The sequence below is a fragment of the Curcuma longa genome, chromosome 11 (genome assembly GCF_044706935.1).
Source record: "Curcuma longa cultivar G26 ecotype Majalengka, Jawa Barat chromosome 11, ITB_CL_G26_1.1, whole genome shotgun sequence".
NCBI classification, from domain to species: domain Eukaryota; kingdom Viridiplantae; phylum Streptophyta; class Magnoliopsida; order Zingiberales; family Zingiberaceae; genus Curcuma; species Curcuma longa.
The window spans coordinates 1,566,846-1,586,650 of record NC_133871.1 but is presented as its reverse complement, the minus strand read 5'-3'; the positions used below and the strand labels follow the sequence as shown (position 1 = coordinate 1,586,650).

The window sequence follows — 19,805 nt, the reverse complement described above, 5'->3', positions numbered from 1 at the left end:
CAAAGTGATTAGAATAACACAGGACCTAACTTAATTTGGTTGATTACATCAAAATTAATCGAGGCACCAACAGTCATGACAAAAGAGAATATTACTCAATTTCATCGAGATTTAAATTTTTACCCTCTCAACCAACTCAGTTATATCTAGAGATTATTATTTCAATCAAATACATAATATATTAAATTTATTATTATTTCATTTTTATTTCTATTTCTATTTCGCTTCCCCATCTTTGGGCCATTTCAGTCCGTACCAATTTGAGCAAATGCCCGTCACAGGCCGCCGTTGGGACTGGAAGGTGGGGCCCGTGACAGTACCAGAAAAAGGAAATGGTAATTCCCGTGATTCCCTCGCAAAATAAATCTTCTCCTTCCTCTTCCTCCTCCTCCTCCTCCTCCTATCCCTTTTCATCTCTCTCCCGCACCTCCCGCACCTCCTCCGGCTCAAATCTCCTCCGATTTCTTCTCCGCCTGTGGATTTTTTTGTCGCAATCATCGCAGATCTCCCTTCCTGAAGGAGGCGGGCTGGGTCTTATTCCTGGATCCATGCCCACATCTGTCGGGAGAGTTTTATTCTTCCCGCCCTTACAGATCGCCGGAGCTTTGCTTGCTCCCGTCGTCCAGTTTCGGTGCTGGATGTGATTCTCTATTTTCGGGATGGCGCAGTAGAATCCGGCGAAGGCGAGAGGTAAAACGGCTTCGATCTGTGCTCTCTTTTAACCCTTTTAGGGTTCACATTCCTCTTCTTCTTCTTCTTTTATAAAATAAATAATGGATTTGTTGATTTGGACGGCAGAATGAGAGATTTTGCTTCCAAAATTTGGTCTTTCACCTTCCCTGAACTTGTTGGTTTGTTATGGTATGTTAGCTGCTTCTGGCCGTAGGGCACGGGAGGAGAGAGAGAGGGAGGGAAATTTTGGGATGGAGGATCCGTCCGTGTACAGTCACAGTCCGCCCCATCTTGCCGTCTTACGAAGAGACCACGTAGGCCTCAAGCGGATCGTCGCCGAACTGCCTGACCTCCCCAAGGCTGGGGAGGTCACCACCGAGGAGGAATCCGTTGCTGGCGAACTCACAGCTGATGCAGTCACCGCGGTCATTGATCGCCGCGATGTTCCCCATCGGGAGACCCCTCTTCACCTTGCCGTCCGGCTTCGAGATCCTATCTCCGCTGAGATTCTCATGTCAGCTGGTGCAGATTGGTCTCTTCAGAACGAGAATGGCTGGTCTGCACTCCAGGAGGCTATTTGCACCCGCCAAGATTCTATTGCCATGATTATTGCTCGGCACTACCAACCCCGTGCTTGGGCTAAGTGGTGCCGTCGACTCCCTCGCATTGTTTCATCCATTGAACGGATCCAGGATTTCTATATGGAGATCACATTCAACTTTGAGAGCTCAGTGATCCCATTTATTGGGAGGATTGCACCATCTGATACTTATCGAATATGGAAGCGAGGTCCAAATCTCAGAGCTGACATGACATTGGCAGGGTTTGATGGATTCCGAATCCAGCGTGCTGATCAGACTTTCCTCTTCCTTGGTCAGGGTGCTCCTGCCGAGACTGGGCATCCACAGCTGCCTGCTGGGTCTCTAATTGTGCTTGCTCATAAGGAGAAAGAGATCACAAATGCACTTGAAGGAGCTGGAGCCAAGCCCACAGAAAAAGAGGTGGCTCATGAGGTTGCTTTGATGTCTCAGACAAATATGTACAGGCCAGGGATTGATGTAACACAAGCTGAGCTCATTCCTCATCTCAGTTGGCGGCGACATGAGAAAACTGAAATGGTTGGGAATTGGAAAACAAAGGTCTATGATATGCTTAATGTGATGGTGAGTGTCAAATCAAGAAGGGTCCCTGGTGCTATGACCGACCAGGAGTTATTCACCATGGACCATGAAAGGAGGGTCAATAGTGGAGATGTTGATGGAGAGCTCAATGAGATATTAACACCAGAGGAGAGGATGCAGTTGGATTCAGCACTTCGGATGAATAATTCTCAGGGTTTTGATAAATTGGAAGGAAATAATGGGTCACATGACAATCTAGTAAATTCTGAGTCAAGTGGTGTTACCAAGGAGAAGAAAAACCGGTCAGTATGGAGTAACAAAAAGACGTCAAAGAATGATAGCGCTGAGGATACAGCTGACCTAAAAAATAGAAACTCAAAGTTTCCAGAGAATGGACATCACAAAACCAAATTAGCAAAGGATACAGGAGATGCTAAGAAGGGGAAAGAAAAAGGCACTAAGAAGAGTGGTCACAGCGAGTCTAGCAAACATGAAAGTGAATTCAAGAAGGGTTTGAGACCAATTTTGTGGTTGACTCATGATTTCCCTTTGAAAACAGATGAGCTTCTTCCTCTACTTGATGTCTTAGCTAACAAGGTCAAGGCAGTGAGGAGGCTCAGGGAGCTTTTGACCACAAAGCTGCCTCAAGGCACATTTCCTGTTAAGGTAATTTTTCAGTATATGTTTTAAGTTGATTCTGCTCTTGATTTTAATCTATCTTTATATCAGTAAAGTGAAAGCCACGTTTTCATTTAATGTTGATTTCTCTATAGATTATTTTTAATTTATTGTTTTAATAAAAGTGAAAGCTGCACTTTGAATAAGTCGATATTTGGGATTAAGTCTTCCTTTTTTGGTTTAATTGGATTTTGTCTCCAAATAAACTTTTTTCTTCAGTGTTGCTATTTTACTTGTCTATTCAGATTTGTCATAACTTCATTATGCATTTACCTTTGTTTCTCTTCCATGCCTCCATTTATAGAAAACTAGTTTTTCTGATTCATATTTGTTTTATTTTGTATCCATGTTATATATTCTGAACTTCTGATTACTAGTGATTGTTGCTAGATTTGCATATTCTTATTAGGAAATTAGCTATTATTCCCCATTGAGAAATTTAGCAGAGGTAAAAAATATCTGAATAAAAATATTGCTAAAGCATGTTCATCGATTGTCATTAAACTATTGAGGGTTCTTGTGACCTGCAGAATTGAGTTCAACTGGGTCATATTGAATTTTACTTTTAGTATGTTATAGCTGTTCCAAAACTATAACTTTCTTTGCTTAGTCCCAGTGTTTTACCAATGCATATTTTGTTATGTGTTCTTGGTGAATGAAATTTATTTGGTAATAAAGAAGCAAAAAACATAATTCTAAAGTAAGAATTGGTTTCTCTATTTATTCTAGTAATCTGCCCCTTGAGTATCTGACGATATGTTGATAATGTTTGAGCAAATACATCCACGAGGATGCAAGTAATCATTACCAACATCATGGTGCAAGCAGCAGTTGCAGTTGTAGGTGACTGCTGGGCTTCTGACCTTTAAGTCCTTTGCATTAATTGTTGGTGTTGTCCTCACATAGAGGATAAACCGTTGGATAGTTTGGAGATGTGAAAAATGTACAGTAAAACACCGTCTGGCCAGCGAGGGAGGGAAGAAAAATCAAGAGAAAACAAGAGGGAAACATATGTATTTAGGAAGAATATCAATCTAATTTCTATTCTCCATCCTGGATGCAACTGCAAGATGTCATATTTTACGTCATGAGCAGAGCTAACATGTAGGCTCCAGTTTTTATCATATGTAAAGTGTATGTGCTTGCCAATGAACAGAATCTGCAACTGGGCTACTTGCTGCTGATACACTTGTAGGCTGTCCACTTGCATCCATTATTTAAATTGTTCTGGTGATCTTTTACTTTTCACACTGGTCTACAGTAGTTATCTCTGTTTCATCTATAAGATGAAATTGATTCTTTTCCATCATTTTAATTTTCACTTATTCGAGCAAACTGCATCAGCTATTTTGGAAAGAATTTTTACCATGCCTGTGGCTTTGTCCTTCTGATGATATTTTACTGTGCAGTTTTGTTGAGCCACACTTTATCCTTTGCTCTCTCATAATCCATAAATTAGACATTCAATCTCATTTTTGATGAAACTTGGCAGTTACTTATGTCTAGCCTCATATGGATCTCTTTTTCATTAATTGGTAGGATGTTTTACAATCACCACTAAAGCATAAGAAAATCATATTTAGCATAAATATGAACTCAACAAAAATAATTAAATCAACATCAAAATGGTGATTAATTGCTCTGTCAAAACTTTTCTTTGTACATATAACCCAACTTCAATTGAACTGGTTCATATCGAATGTGATTTTCATTTTTATCTTGTTCATCATAGGCTCTTTCAATCTTAGTCCATGTGCAGCTATCTGGATCATGGCCTCTATAACCTTATGTTTCTTCTTTAGCCTATCTCATTGTGGTGGCTAAAGAGCTAAAAGACAACTTGATGAAAATATAGATATGTTAACGTAGATTCTCTGTATTCCATTTCTTTTGGCTCTTCTAGGACTACATTATTAAATTTCATTAGTTTGTTTAATAGTTTTTTGACCATGGAGAAACTTGTGAATGCCCTTCGTTAAACTATAAATTTTCATAAATTTTGAGAGGAAAACTTTTTTTTCAATGGCCATGTTGAATATATTCAGTAGTGTCATAATAGTGAATTCTTGCATAACTATATTGCAATGGAAAAGCCTTTTTTTTTTGTAAATGGAAAAAAGGGCATGCTAGCACTTGACTGGCATGGTGATCTCTTTATAGATGGAATAATTTTTTTGAGTTGAAACGCCTATTAATTTAGACAGGTTGGGTGATCTTTTTTTGAATAGCATTTTCTGCCTTTACCATAAATGATGATTTTAACTCTTTCTGCATGGATTGAAATATTTCTTGTGCAGTGATATGATTTTTCTTGTTTCTGATTGGCTACATTTTTTGAGAACACTGCTAGTCAGTGGAGTTATATATCATTTCTCTTGGGTCCGTCCGTTATCTCAGATACTGTTAGTCAGTGAAGCTATTTATTATTTCTCTTGGGTCCGCCCATTAACTTCTGTTTTTACATGAAAGAGGGGATGGTATTATGACTCACTTATTCTCGGATGGCCTAATAAACAGTTGATGTGGCAACTGTTTATCTTTAGTATGACTAGTGTTGGTTTCTGTTTCTCTGATAAGTTGTTTTGTCATGGCAAAACCTGGTTTTCACCATTCAAGTTAATTTCTTGGATTTCTTCTAGGGTTAATTAATTAGTCTTATCATTTTTAACCAGACATTAAAATTTCATTCATTTATAAGATATGATTCTTATTAGTTACAAAAATTTGCCTCTTCACTTAAGCCTCAGATTGTAGTGTGTAAATCCTAACACTAAGAAACATCTCCACTTTTATTCCTCCCTTTTGTCTTCTCCCTTTCTATCCCGTCTTCTCAAGCCTTTGCTAATTTTCAGCCGCTAGGCTGCTATGCCCAACCTAACAACTGACCTTTCTTTAACAAGATTCTTGTCAATGGAGACACTGCTGTTTGTAATGCCCTTGCTAATCCAATAGACTACATGCTTATGGAGTAGATGTCGACTTGTCTACAACCAAGACTTCCATCTTTGCTACTTCTAGCTCTCAAGGATGCTGAGAGACTATCAGGCAATTGACTTGGTCATCACAAACTCAACAGATAAATCATTGACCAATGCAGCCAGTTCTGTGAGTGCTAACGGGAGGTGATGCGAGCAGGAAGTGTGGGTGATAAACTGAGTGTAGATTCAAGGTAGTCAAATATAATCTAAGGTGGGCATGAGGTGGCAAAATTTTCTAATTAGCAAGATCCATGTCATCACTAATACCATGTAGAATATGACATTAAGTTCTCAGATTAAAAATGATAAATTTAAAAAGTTTGGGATACATAAAAGTAAATAAAACTTTTGGATGAATTTGAAATATTTTTAAAAAATTGGGATTAATTAATTAATTAACCACTTCTTTCATTGCAATTGTTCTATTATAATTAGCATTATGCTACTTTCCGTGGAAGACAAAATCTACATAAATCATTCAGGTACACAACCAAATCTTCAATATTTGGAATAGTCGTGAAATGAGGACCTACATATCATATAATTAATTATGGTGTAGTGTGAAGTTGCAATAATGATCCAAGAAAATTTTTATTTCAATTGCATTTTTTAATTATCTTTAATATGAAGGGAAGCCTTGGCGGAACGATAAAGTTGTATGATCTGGAGGTCACGGTTCGAATCACAGAAACAACCTTTTGCAAAATAGGGTAAGACTGCGTACAATAGACCATTCCCCTAGATTCCGCATTAGCAGGAGTTTCATGCACCGGACTATCCTTTATGCATAATTTGTAGCTGCTAATCACACTCACATACTTGAGCCTGCAGTGCATCCATAAAGAATTCATGCACTTGAACTTTTTTATATTTATCATTAACAGGTCAGAGCTCTTGGATGACATCCAATTTTGTTTTTTTTTTTGTTAACCTATTACAACAATCGGCCTCTAAATCAAACATCGCGCTGCTATAATAGACCTCATAAGCAGCCAACTTACATTAATGGTGTGCCTGACTTTGTTCCCCTTTTCTTCCTTTCCCAGTGTTTGTTTCACATCCTAGCAAGCATTCTTATAGTTATTTCTATATCTTCCTCTATTTTTTTTTATAAAAAATTTCAATTTTTTGTTACATGAAATGTGCTTTAAGGTGTATTTTGTCTGTTACAATTAGCAATGACAATGAGTCAAATATCCACTTTTTGGGTATTACTTGAACCCAAAAATAAAATACTGGTGTTTCAAGAGTAATTAGGTGTAGCTTCACTATATGATAAAAGGAGTGAGAATGTATTGAAATTGTATGGATATGTTCAAGGATGACTAATATTCTATAGTTATTTATATTGAATCTAGTAGAATGGAGTGTGAAAGGGTTGAGAGACCAAATAAAACATTAGTTAATTTAATATAAAATGATGCAATTAATTTGAATATTACTAGTGATATAGTTCTGCATAAAGTTTAATGGAAGGATAAGATTCATAGTTCATTCAAATAGTTGGGTGAAACATAGCTTGATAATGATGATAATGACGAGACAAACCATGACCTGATCAATTATCCACTTCTCCAACTCAACTAAATATCTGGTTCAGGTACTAATCCTACTACCATCTGATCTCTACCTGAAATAAATAAAATGATTATCGACCACTAATTACTCAACTTAAATTGGTAACTATGCAAGTATTCCTGGGCATCCACTATTTTAAGTGAATCCAAAGCCTATTTAAACCCGATTATAAAATACAATCGTGTGCCAGAACCTAATGTAAATATTAGGTATGTGACAATTGTTTATTGGGTAATCATTGTCATCCATAGTATTATTAGTTAATATTTATTTTATCCCTCTAACTTGGTATTGGAGTAGGCCAACACTTTAGTGTTAGGTTTCTTATTTTTCATTCCTGTGGAAAGGTAGTAATGTTGTGTGATGGTGCGACCTCAGTCACTCACTTATCCCAAAATCCTGGTTCCCTCTTTGCTCACTCACTGCCCCATTCCTCAGTGACACAACTTGAATACACTCTTTTGCTACTTCATTTTTCTATCCTCCCCTTTGCTGGTTTCTTATGGAGAATCTCCACCAACAAGGGCACTGATGAGATTGTCAACAACCAAGAAGCTGACAATAACTGCTCGGTAATTACTCCCACTAGTTACAGATATGGGTGGACTCAAAAGACAAGGCCAAAATTCATGCTGGTTTGTCCTACAGTAGGATTTGAGGTTTTCCTCTTTATCCCTGAACCTCATCTCTGATTATGCAACTCCCTTTGATATGCGACTGTATCTCTGTATCTCTTAAGGCCTGATACAGTTCTTCAACTCAGGCCCTTTGGCTGTAGTCACCACTCTAATCTGTGAGATTTGAATCTAGCATACCTCCAAATCACTTTCTCTTCCATTTTCCCTCTTCAATTGTTGCCTGGGATCTAGAATCCTCACAGTTGTTTCTTTGAGGTTCCAAGATCAAGGGGCAGTTGGATCAACAAGCATGGACTCAGCTCTAGATCTACATCGTAAGTTTGTATTACAGCAAAACTATGAACATTGGTTTTTATCTCTCAAAAATTGATGGTAGGGTCTAGAAAAAGGGTATGGAAATACTTTGTGTTAGATATGAAAAAGAGAGAGAGCGAGAAAAGAAGAGTTGATTATACAGAATATAGATGTTTTCATCAAAGTTTTGAAGCAACAGTATGTCTTTCCCTCTTCATTTTCTGATGCAGTACTGAGACAAACAAACCCATGAAGAGAATTCCAAAGTTTGTTAAACTGAAAAATCAAATAAGAGGAGGGATTGAGATCTCTTTTAAAAGTCTCAACCATGACCAATTCTCCAAAACATGGAAATAGTTAGCATTTTCCTATATATATATATATATATATATATATATATATATATATAAACTTAGCAATAAATAAACAAATTCCAAATTTGTTATGACTAACTAAAAATAAAAATTTTGCAACTTTTAAAATCCATAAAATTTTAGCTGCTTAATTTAAAATCTCATATTTAAAATTTCCTCCTTTTTTGCATCATTTCCCCTCCAGTTGAAGGAGGATTCAAATGCCCATCATTTTTTCCATCTTTCTATCATCTTGTGTGCCTGATTTGATGAAAGTTTAGGTATTTTCTATCAATTTCCAGATTTGTATTCTCTTGAAGTTAGTATTAACTTCTACTTACATTTTCTTGACATCATCTCTCTGTGAGTAAAATGAACATGAACTTTATCTCCTCCTGGCATTTCTTTCAAAGTAGATGTTGGAAGTCTAATATCTCTTATGTCCACAATACTTTAATTAATCTTTCCATTGAAAGTAACCTCAAAAGATTAGTTCTTATCTCTGTTCTAGTAATCTTTCTTTCTAGTAAATGTCAGAGGATTGATTATATAGTCCCCTCTCGAACATTAGTCTCCTCTTGAACATCCTCTCCTCTCTTGAATTAATATCCAATTTTACTCTGTATTCTCTTCCCATGTTAATTTAAGAGAGTGGGTCCTGGAAGCTTAATTTCTCTCTTTCACTTGATCTTTGCTAACTTCACGAAGAAGATTTCTCAAAAAGGTCTTGTATGTCTGTATCAAATCAAATAATATCTTCAACTTCAAGTCTAACCATTAACTCTTTTGGAAACTAGTCCACAATAGTCTTATCAATTTTTTCTTTTTAAGATTGTTTTGTTCTATAGAAAAGCTGGATATAGATCAATAAGTATGCTCCAGGGTGTGGGACTGTTAAGAGTTAATGAATTTAGATCGAGTCCTACATGAGTGTTTAGTCGTTGCAAATTATATCAGTGGTATGTAGCTAATTGCTTACATTGTCTTAATGCTTATAATTTGATTGCTACGTTTCCTGAGTGAATTCCTATTTCTACAATTTTCTGAAGGTTTGGGCATGGATCAGTTCTTCCATATGCTGTTTTCATTTTATCAACCATTGAACTGTGAATTCTGCCATTTCAGTTGGCCATTCCAATCGTCCCTACTATCCGGGTCCTCGTCACCTTCACCAAATTCAAAGAGCTCCAACAATCAGACGAATTCTCAACCCCTCCTTCGAGCCCTACCCTTCTCCAGGAAAGCAAAGCCAAGGAAACAGAAGAATCAGGTTCCTGGTATTCATGGATGAAAGGCAACCGAAGCGGGCAGACTAGTGATAGCTGTGAAATGCCAAGCTTGAAAGATGAGATCGATCCTTTTCAAATTCCTTCAGAATACACCTGGATCGATGCAAAAGAAAAGAAGCGTCGACTGAAGGCCAAGAAGCGAAAGAGCAAGTGGGTTGCCAGTAGAAAGCAATCCTCTAAAAGTTCAGACGATCACCAGTTGGTGGATGGTTTCGCATAGCAAATGGAATGTTATACTTCAGGTAATTAGGTGATCTAACAAGGGAGTGTTTAATAACTACATGCTTTTGTAGTTCCAGTTTCCGAATGCCACTAGTAAATGGCAGTATAGCGTACGGAAGCAGTCCGCGATACACTGCATTTCTAGTTCGATAATGACAGTTAGAAATCTATGTTGCAGAATTTATCTTCTTCATATTTGCAGAGGGTTAAAGGTCCCCCTAGTGATTGTAAGATGGGCATTGTTTACAACCCTGAATTCTCAGGTGCACATACAAACAACCAGTTGTGTTAATTTCCATAATTTATCGAACAATGTACTTATTATTTCGTCTAGAGTATTGCTCCATCTCTAGATTCTTTTACTGTTGGCTGTAGTTAAAATAATTTAGTCTTATTATGAAATTTATCAGTCATTTCTTGAACATGTTCAGATCATTTGAATTTTCTCAGTCATGCATATTGTGTTTCCATTAGAGTACTGAATTTTGATACTTCATGCTGCCGCATTGAGTTTACTTTGCAATTTGAACCCTAAACTGTGTACCCTGTGATGTATGTAACATTTAGGATTTTAAGTTCAGAGTATAGGGTTTTGGGACACAATCTTAGGAATAGATACTCCAAAGTTGAATGGTGTGCCTTGGCACACTACAAGTGAGATGAAGAAAGACGCAATGTGTTGTAAGATTCTTCAAAATCTCAAGGGAAAATGTGAGGTATGATTAGAAATGATACGAACAAGATGGGATGACATGAAGTTTGACGATCTCTCTGCAATAAAGCTCAAGGATGCAATCTAGTGAGTGAGTTTAACAAATAGCCAAGGATGAATTATATCCTTGGTCAAACAGTCCACAATGACCCAAGTCGAGGAATTCCCCTTTCTTACTCAAAATTCCATCAATGCAATCCATTTCTCACTTCCGCTCAAGAATGTTATGCCCTACTTGGTTTGCCATATTAAAGCAAAAACAAAATCTCTTAATTTTCTGAACATTCTCATGTAGTCGAGGTGTTACAATGAAGTGCGAGAGTCCTTTAGTAGCTCATCGTAAATAGTATGCGACTCCGAGACATCGCCTATTCTAAAACCCTAAAATTCGAACTATCTATGGGTAAACTCTAGTTTAGAGCCTTTATCTTTTTACCCACAACCTAAGGGTGAGGATCTTCTTGCTAACCACTTGTATCTGCATCACTAAGGATGATTCTGCCTCATAAGAGGCGCCAAGAAGTCGTGTTCAGTCTAACTAACCAAAATTAAATCCAACTCTAAAAACATTTGTCGATTTTCACACTACAACTCCGAGTTTAGTTAACATCCTCGCGGACTTTCTGCTTAGGGCATCCACTACTACATTAGTCTTGTCAAAATGGCAATTGATAGTGTACACTGCTTAGGGCATCCACCACTACATTAGTCTTGTCAAAATGGCAATTGGTAGTGTACAATTGTAGGCTTTGTTTATCCCATGCCTCCGGGACACCAATAAATCGAGAAGTGCACACAACAGTCATCCCATGACAGAATGAACTTGTTGAAACAAGTTGAAGGGTCGAATCACGACAAAATCGAAACAATGCTTTCCTCCGTCGTGGCCAACTGCAACTTCTCGATTTACCTCCTTATAAATAATCATGGGACCAATCTTGTAAAACCACTAAGATAGCAGATTCCACCTTATGCTGAAATTTATCCCATGTTCCACTCTTTTGCTTCAGTGAACTACTTCTTGGTCGATCAACCACTATAAAAGTCACCCAACATAGCCAGCAATGCCAGTTTCTTAAGGTCCTCTGACAGATTGACAATAGATTTAGGCTATCCCTACCAAGACACTGCCTTAATGTTTGAAGAAGGATCAATAGATTTACTACCGAGGGACACCATGTCGAAGGAAACTAGCACTCAACTGCCAACACAAACACTAAACTTGCCCTACAGTGGCTCTTTTTCCCTCAAGAATGATCAAAGATCCTCTTCATGGCTCAAACTGCGAATTCTCCATTAGTTGAGTTTAGTCTATGGCTCTTCATTCATTCGCTTGTCCATCAAACAAATTAAAGCCCCACAATGCACCTGAAACACCTTCACCATTTGCTCTCTCCATTCAGACGAATGAGTGATCAAAGGTTCCATCTCTGAATGGGAGAGGCAAACTCTCAGCAAATTCGGCAAGAGTTCAAAGCCCCGATCTCATCTCTCCGATGAGATCGGGTTGTTACAATCTAAACTGGTGCTAGTTTTTCCTAGTATGCTAGATTGTCACACACTAGACATTTTGATCGACTACAATGCAAGACTGAGTGAAAACACTCACTTATCAGTATTAACAAGGATCAAAATCCAATTGATCTAATGAGAGCTGCTGTTAATTTAACTACAGCACATTCTGATAAACAGAAGGAAGCATTAACCTACCCTAATTCCAAAAACAAATAGGCTACGATATAGTTCATAAATATTATTTATGGTCGCAAAGAGTATGAGAGAACTTTGGCAAAAAAAACATTTAGTGCCACAATACATTGTTGTTTCCATGTTAAACTTCAGTTTTCTAGCAAAACAAATCATTTCAAATCCGGCACTGAACTAGGGCAATATTTTGCTGATACACCAGATAGCCGGAAAATTCATCATGTTATCGTCGAGAACCTCCATTGTTTTCATGCAATAATCACAGCAAGCACAACGATGTTGACATAACAAATAATGCAAAGGATATAGCACAACACCTTTGTGAAGAAGCATAATGACTTCCGAATAATGCAAACCACCAATGACAAGAGTTCTGACTTCAAACAAACACCACAAGCTTCTGACCTCTCTTCGACAACGCTTCTCTCTCAACCTGTAAAAGGCTTCGATTTGGTGGTGGGGCGAAAGTGCTTCTGCTGCGAGGCCTGTCCAAAAGGGCATAAAGGGAAGAACAATTATGCCATTGACAAATATCTAACCTACTAGGCTGCCATATTCCTTAACAATAGTTTACTTCTGCTGTAAGTAGCCTCCATTACTCGGTATTCTATTACTCTAATCTGCTACGCTAATCTTACACCAAAAGCTACTGATGCTGCATCAATAAAGTACCATCACTACATAATGACAAATATCGCATACGCCTAAGTTTTCACCAGAAAACTCACACTGAAATAGATAGTAAGGATGACAATACAAATGTTAAAACTAGCCATACAATACATACTAAAGTTAAACTACATCCAAACTGAAGAAGTCCATAAACTACTCTTGCTTATTACTAGAGGTGCAGAGAGCAAATGAAAGTTTCCATAAGTATAGCAGTAGAAACACACCAAGCATAGAGAGGGGAGAAGCTTTAAATATGGTACTAAGAGGTATCAACTACTCCTCGGAATACTGATTTATACTACGAAGATGAGAATGATAGGTAAACTACTCAGATGATATCAAGTGAGAATAGCATTTAAACTACTGAGATCAAGCAGTCCAACCCAGGATAAATTCAATTCTCCATAAACGCCAGATATGATGAAGTCCAATGAGCACTGGAGGTGAACTTCCAGTCAAGGTCCTGCACTCACTGCTGCTGGACTTGCCTACCTTGAGGACCAGCATAACCACCTCCATAACTAGCTGGACCGCCAGGAGGGCCATTCACCTGAGAAGATCCGTATGACCCAGTTTGTGAAGGGTCTGACTTCCAAGAATTGGGATAACCCGAGCTTGCGTTACCATAACCTCCACCTGTGTAAGCAGAACCTCCTTGTTCTCCTGCATTGCCTGCAGAATTATTAACAGGGCCACCACTACCACGAGTACCATAGGACCCGTAACCACCTTGATTACCATAAGGTCCTTCTGACCCTCCATATCCACCATATCCATAACCTTGGCCCATGTACCCAGAGGTTCCACTTTGACCGGTCGGTGTTGTACCAGACCCGCCACCTGGTGCTGAAGCATTCCATGAGGATGCTGGACCATAAGATGCAGCTCCACCATATCCTGCAGAACCATAACCAGGAACCTGATTATTCCAGAGATTTCTTTGAGCTCCTGGAGGGCCACCTACATAACCAGACATCGGAGCATTAGGATTTCCGTAGGCACCAGCAGGTCCAGTGTATCCAGTGGCACCAGTGCCATAACCCCCCACACCATAACCTGCATAGCCAACACCATTGTTTGTTGCTCCATACCCATAACTAGGTGCACCATAGCCAGAGGAACCATACGCCGAAAGGCCACCAACAGCTCCTTGGGGTTGCATGTACCTATTAGCATCTGTCCTACCATCATAAGAACTAGCATTACCACTTGAACCACCATACGAATGATGAGATCCACTTCCCATAGGTCGGCCACTGCCAGTATTTAGATTTGCATCCTTCGGAAGGGCACGCTTAACTTCCACAGCCTTTCCATTGAGATCATGAAAAGTCTTCTGAAGAACTTTATCTACAGTATCCTCTGATTCAAAAGAAATGAAGCCGAAGCCTCGAGGGCGATGAGTGTTTTGATCATACATCACAACTGCATCAGTCACCATGCCATAGGCCTCAAAGTATTGACGAAACCCATCCTCTGATAGAGTTGGAGGCAAGCCTCCAACAAATATCTTCTTGGTCCTTATGTTTGCACCAAAACCTGCTCCAGCTGACCTACCAACATTAGAATTTCCAGAATTGGGATTTCCAGATCTTTGAGATGTTTGTTGTTCTTCCCTCGACAGAGCCCTTTTGGCTTCCACCTATTCATCAAATCAGAAAGTCCAGCAGACAAATATAACATTGATAGCAAATGAAAATGAAAGTGCAGTTCACTCACACACATCAAAAAGGTGATATATGATTCATATTAATGTAGTGCAAAGCAAAGGTTCGTAATTGCAGCAGAACATAAATCTTCAAAACATAACATCACAATTTTACCTGAAATAGGGAATTAAGCAGACAGAAAAAATAGCAAATTACATTTATCTAAGCTGAATTAGTAATTTTTGGTGGTGAATTATTTCTAAAAGAAGAAAAATCGCAACTACAGGAGAAATTATACTTATTAACCACATGAACATTGATTAATCATTTTGTCAAATTTTATCATCCTTACAGCCAAAATAAGCCAGATTTACGAATATCATCCTGATAGATATTTGATGTCAATCAAGAACTTCCTTTCCTAAAGGGATAGAGCATCGTCCATGATATGTCATAATAGAAAAAAGAGAAAAGTGAAAAATAGAGAATTTAAGAAGAAATGATAGGAAGGATAAATATTATCTGAGAAACAAGACAAAGGGTTAATGACTTCATCTTGTTTGTAGACTGAGGAATGAGAATTATGAGATTAAGTTCTGTTAACTCGCAAGGAAGGAATTATGGAGGAAGGCAAAAGCAAGAAGTGGGAGTAGGAGATAAGGGAAGAAGAGAAATCCTTTGTGATGTTTACTTGAAGGTGTATAGAAAGGAAATAAGGGGAAGTAGTAGTGTGTAAGGGAGATGAAGCCACATCATCCTCCTTCTCTCTCTCCTATTCCACCCATTTTTAGATTGTAATCTGTTCTTGGTGGGAAAAAGGATCCACTGTCCTTGCACGAGCAAAATGGAATAAGACTTTTTCTCTTTCCCTTGCCTCCAATTAGTTCTTTCCAAGGGAGTAAAACACAGCATACAGTCGGAGAAAATACGTAGCACAACTTTGATGGTTCGGCTCAGCTTGGTAAAGGAGGACAAGTAGACAAATGACACATCCAAAATGTGACACTCCAGGCTAAAATTCACCTACTTATTCAAAAAAGCTCAAAAAGAACTAAAAACTCCATTACTTTTTAGTTTTAATTACCTAGGAACATCAAATGCATTTAAGCAAAAGTTATACCAGAGTAAAAACATGTTGCTTCTCTGCATTTGATAAAATACTAAATTGATTTTTAATTGATAACTCATGGAATGCATGGGAGTTCCAAGCATGTACTCTCACATTTAAGAAGTGGTCACCATTATAACTATCAAACAATATGTCAGAAACTTGGATTCTGCTCACCAAATAAGTTTATATGATCATGCATCAACCTAATTATAACTCAATTGAAACTTTGACATCAAACAATCAAGTTACGATCAAAATCATACATAAGCTAAAACAGAATCAACAGGGAAGCTTAAGGCACAGTTAGAACCAGGTTATAGTTACCTTCCATCATTTGAGCAAGCTCAGTAAGGATAACTCAAATGTACCATAATACATTTTGATCCTTCCTAAAATGATAGTTAAGTATCGGTGCTTGTGGGAAGTTGCATCATAAAATAACCTTGACTAGGGTAGGCTGATACTGATGAAAAATAAAGAAAGAAAAAATTGGAGAAAGAGAAGCAGAGAGAAGAGGTGCAGAAGGAATCCAAGATATCACCATCAGAATCAGTATCATCAAGCTGTATTTAGCCCAACTATTTGGGGCCAAAATATGAATCTAATCTCTCAATTGAGCTCTATGTAATGTTCAAAATCAATTCAATTAGTTTTTATAACATTAGCAAGAATTTTCTTTTGTTCTTACTACCCATTGCATGTTGGGCTCTAATTGATTCAACTAGTATAAAAGCTTAAAATGCATAAAAATTTATGGATTGTTTTGAAGTTGTTCATATCATCTTAACCTATTTTCTCTTATTTTATCGCATATTGTAGCCCCGTCAAATTGCTCTATTTTAGCATTCTCATCTATGCTATATTTTTTCCATGTTTCCAAACAACCCAACACTTAAATTCATAAAGACTTTATGGTGGGACAACAGTGTTAGAATATTTTTTAATGTAAGGACTACATGACAGTCACGCAAGACTCCGGGCGCTTCTCTTCATTTCAACAAAGCACCCTTATCCTATAAATGATGTCTAAATAATAGATTCAACATATCAAAAAGTTTTACTAACAAATCTCATATTCATCCATCTTAATCAACCCTTCTGATCTTTTGAAACTACATTTCATATTTTCTGAAACCAAGACATACAATAACATAAATCTCAATCATCATAATCAAATGCGAAATGTTGGTAATAGTAAAATTCTCATTAAAGGAACCACAACTTTGTAATCCAACATTATTGTTGCAATTCCATGAATCCATTTTCATTTAAAATGAGCAACAAAAGCAATGAATGCAAAGAAAGGCAATGGAGAATATATCTTAAGGAAATAGGCTATATACTAGATGATAATATCGTCCAATGTCCTAAGTACCTTACCCATAATTTTTAGCACATTTGTGAATACTAGTTTAATAATTAATCCTAATGGGGAGTAGAAGTTTAACTTCAAAGCCACAACTAGATAAGCTATATACTTTCTTGATGTATTAAATTACTTCTAATTCTGCATGGCAAATGTATCTTTCAGCCCAAGCTAATTTTATTTTCTGCAATTATGTTCATTCTTGTTATTAGTATCATTATAAATTGTTTCCAAAAAAATACCTCAGCAGATGCACCCTCTAGACGTGTTGTTTAACAAACCCCCTTGATTACAACTATATGATTTATAATAATTATCAATAAAAAGTGCAATATTTTCAAAAATAAATAAGAATGATCAGTTGAACTGGGGCTTGGAGGCCAGCTCGGTCCATTCATTTGTGTATTTTTCTAGATCATTGATTGGTTCAACCCAAAAAAGAGAAGAAAAAAAATCTAGTGGGCTGGACAACATACCAGCCAAACACAATTTCTAAAGTCCTAAAACACAATTCAGTGTGATACATAAAGATCTAAAGAAATAGATAAACAAGAAATGATTACATAGTAACTTATAAGTAATAAGTGCCAAAGTCCAAACAGGTAACCTGATCTCCCCTGAATAACAAGGTCACAAATCAATCAGCTTGATATTAAGAATTAACTGATTAAATTATTGTAAGAATGGACAATGATACAAGGGTGGAAATAAAAATCACTAACTCATGGAAAATAGTCCTTCTGTAGTTGTTTATCCAATCTGTGATAGATGTACCAAACTGTGGATTTCTAATAGCTTGTATTCTCATACCACATATCTATACTAAGTAGCAAGAACCAACTGATACAAGTTCAGATGCTATCAAGATAGGAACAACAAAAAGTAGGCACAAATAATAATTAAAATACTACATTTCTCAAGATTAGTTCCCTTGCTTCCAATTAATGGTTACACAGTCATGTGATAGAACAAGAAGCCCACAATATTATAGGCATAGGATAAGAAATGAACCATAAACTTTAAAAGTAAGCAAGCAATTGTTTATCATCACGTATAAAAAAATGTCCTAACATGAAATTATAAGGAAAACAAGCAAATTGCCAATCATGGACAGAAACAAATCTGGTTGGGAACTAATGATAGGTTCGGTTTACAACCATTTTGGATTCAATCACAACAAACAGATTATATCTGGTCTTGTTTTAATTTTTTTTCCAAGATATTTTGGATGCAATTGTGAAATATTGGATTTTTCATTATTTAAATTGTATATCTCCTTTGCTTGTAGTAATTTATTTTAGATGCAAGTTCTAACTCCCATTTATTAATTATTGTATCGAATTAACTGATCAATTTTCTAGCAAATATTTATTTTCCCCTTGGAATGGCATTATTCCAAAAAAAAAAAAAATCCAACGTATTTCACTTTAATTATAATTATGAGAACAAATCCTACCCTTCTAATCCTGCGGTTTCCACACAAAACATAGGACATGCCGCTCAAGTTATTGACCCATAAGTATCTGCTCACATATTCACCATTCAACAAAATAAACAAACAAGCATAAATGGAAAATATATCTACATAAATGAATTAGTTCAACCAACTAAATACATGTAACAAAGAATTGGAAGACAGACAAGCTAGCCAAGGAAAAAAAAATTTAATTTTCAAAAGAGAACAGTCAAAGTAGATCCCCAAATTCTACCAAAATAGAACCAACTAAGCATCAACTAGACTAGTAGAGCATGCGATGGCAAGAGCATGCAAGGACTACGTTTTCCAAACATTCGAGTTAACCTTAAACCATCACAAATTTTCAAGAGTTTCATAGATGTAACAAACGAGGAAAACACTCCTAAACCATCACAAATTTACATTGCATCTAAACCAGCCAAATCTAGAATCAGATAACTAGACGCATATATCATGGAAAACAAGATAGAAGAACCGCCCCAAAAAGAGGGAGAAACACAACTCACAGTGCGGCCATCAATGACGTGCTTGTCCTGGAGGACGCGATCAAGCATAGAGGGGTCGGCAAAGACGACAAACCCAAAACCCCTGGGGCGTCCCGTGGCCTTGTCCCGCATGATGACGACGTCGAGGACCTCGCCATAGTCGCTGAAGTGCTCCCTGAGTTTTTCCTCCGTGGTCTCCCACGAGATACCCCCGACGAAGAGCTTCCCCTCGTCCGAATCCATCGCCTTCACTGAGAGAGAGATAGAGAGAGGCGCGCCGCCACCGGCTGTGGGAAGATTAGAGGAGGAGGAGAAGTGACGAGCTTCCGTGCGCCGATCCGAGGGTTAAGGGCGGGATCGATCGGGTCAAGGTTAGGGTTTATTAAATCTGCAATTTCATTTTGCTCTCACAATTTACCTTTTTGACATTTTGCTCTAAAAATTCCGTATTTTTAATATAAGTTTTTTAGGGTTAAAATGTTTATTATTTTAACCAATAAAATACACATATTATTCCGTTGGTTAAAGTAGAATTATTAAAAAGAAATTGAGTTGAAATTTGTTATTATTTTATATTAAAAAGTTTTAGCTTAAGTACCTTAATATTTCCAATAATACGTTTCAGGTCTATCCCATAGATAAATTTAATACAGTGATAAAATATTTAGAGGAAGAATTAAGGTTAGAATTTTAAATAGATGAATATTTTAAAAATTAATTTTACTCTTTAAGCAAATCTATTTTAATTTTTAAATGATCCCATAGATATATTTAATACGTTTCTGTTGTAATAAAAGGTTTCT

The 19,805-nt window shown here is 37.2% G+C and overlaps 2 protein-coding genes across 4 annotated transcripts; one reads left to right on the top strand and one right to left on the bottom strand.

Annotated features, from left to right (window-relative positions):
* The first annotated feature begins 403 nt into the window (after positions 1-403).
* LOC141840699 (uncharacterized) lies at positions 404-10,175 on the top strand. Of its 2 annotated transcripts, none has more exons than XM_074728755.1 (3): positions 404-690; positions 871-2,459; positions 9,438-10,175. In XM_074728755.1, exons 2-3 carry the CDS (start codon positions 924-926, stop codon positions 9,819-9,821), a joined length of 1,920 nt encoding a protein of 639 aa, XP_074584856.1. In that variant the 5' UTR covers positions 404-690; positions 871-923; the 3' UTR covers positions 9,822-10,175. The 2 variants fall into 2 exon arrangements, with proteins under 2 accessions (XP_074584856.1, XP_074584855.1); XM_074728754.1 differs by having other exon boundaries at positions 799-2,459.
* Positions 10,176-12,447: 2,272 nt separating this feature from the next.
* On the bottom strand, positions 12,448-19,346 carry LOC141838973 (heterogeneous nuclear ribonucleoprotein 1-like). Of its 2 annotated transcripts, XR_012602672.1 has the most exons (3): positions 19,024-19,346; positions 13,298-14,556; positions 12,448-12,727 (listed from the first exon to the last, which is right to left on the bottom strand). XR_012602672.1 is itself a non-coding variant. In XM_074726611.1 (2 exons), the coding sequence occupies exons 1-2, from the start codon at positions 19,243-19,245 to the stop codon at positions 13,384-13,386; spliced, it is 1,395 nt and encodes a 464-aa protein (XP_074582712.1). In that variant the 5' UTR covers positions 19,246-19,346; the 3' UTR covers positions 12,952-13,383. The 2 variants fall into 2 exon arrangements, 1 of the variants encoding a protein (XP_074582712.1); XM_074726611.1 differs by lacking the exon at positions 12,448-12,727 and having other exon boundaries at positions 12,952-14,556.
* Positions 19,347-19,805: the final 459 nt, after the last annotated feature.

Excerpts from the sequence above, each read along its gene's own strand:
- LOC141840699 (XM_074728754.1), top strand. The coding sequence starts at position 864 with ATGTTAGCTGCTTCTGGCCGTAGGGCACGGGAGGAGAGAGAGAGGGAG. Across the intron at positions 2,460-9,437 it reads AAGGCACATTTCCTGTTAAG|TTGGCCATTCCAATCGTCCC; the intron begins GTAATTTTTCAG and ends CTGCCATTTCAG.
- LOC141838973 (XM_074726611.1), bottom strand. The coding sequence starts at position 19,245 with ATGGATTCGGACGAGGGGAAGCTCTTCGTCGGGGGTATCTCGTGGGAG. Across the intron at positions 14,557-19,023 it reads ACGTCATTGATGGCCGCACT|GTGGAAGCCAAAAGGGCTCT; the intron begins GTGAGTTGTGTT and ends TTTGATGAATAG.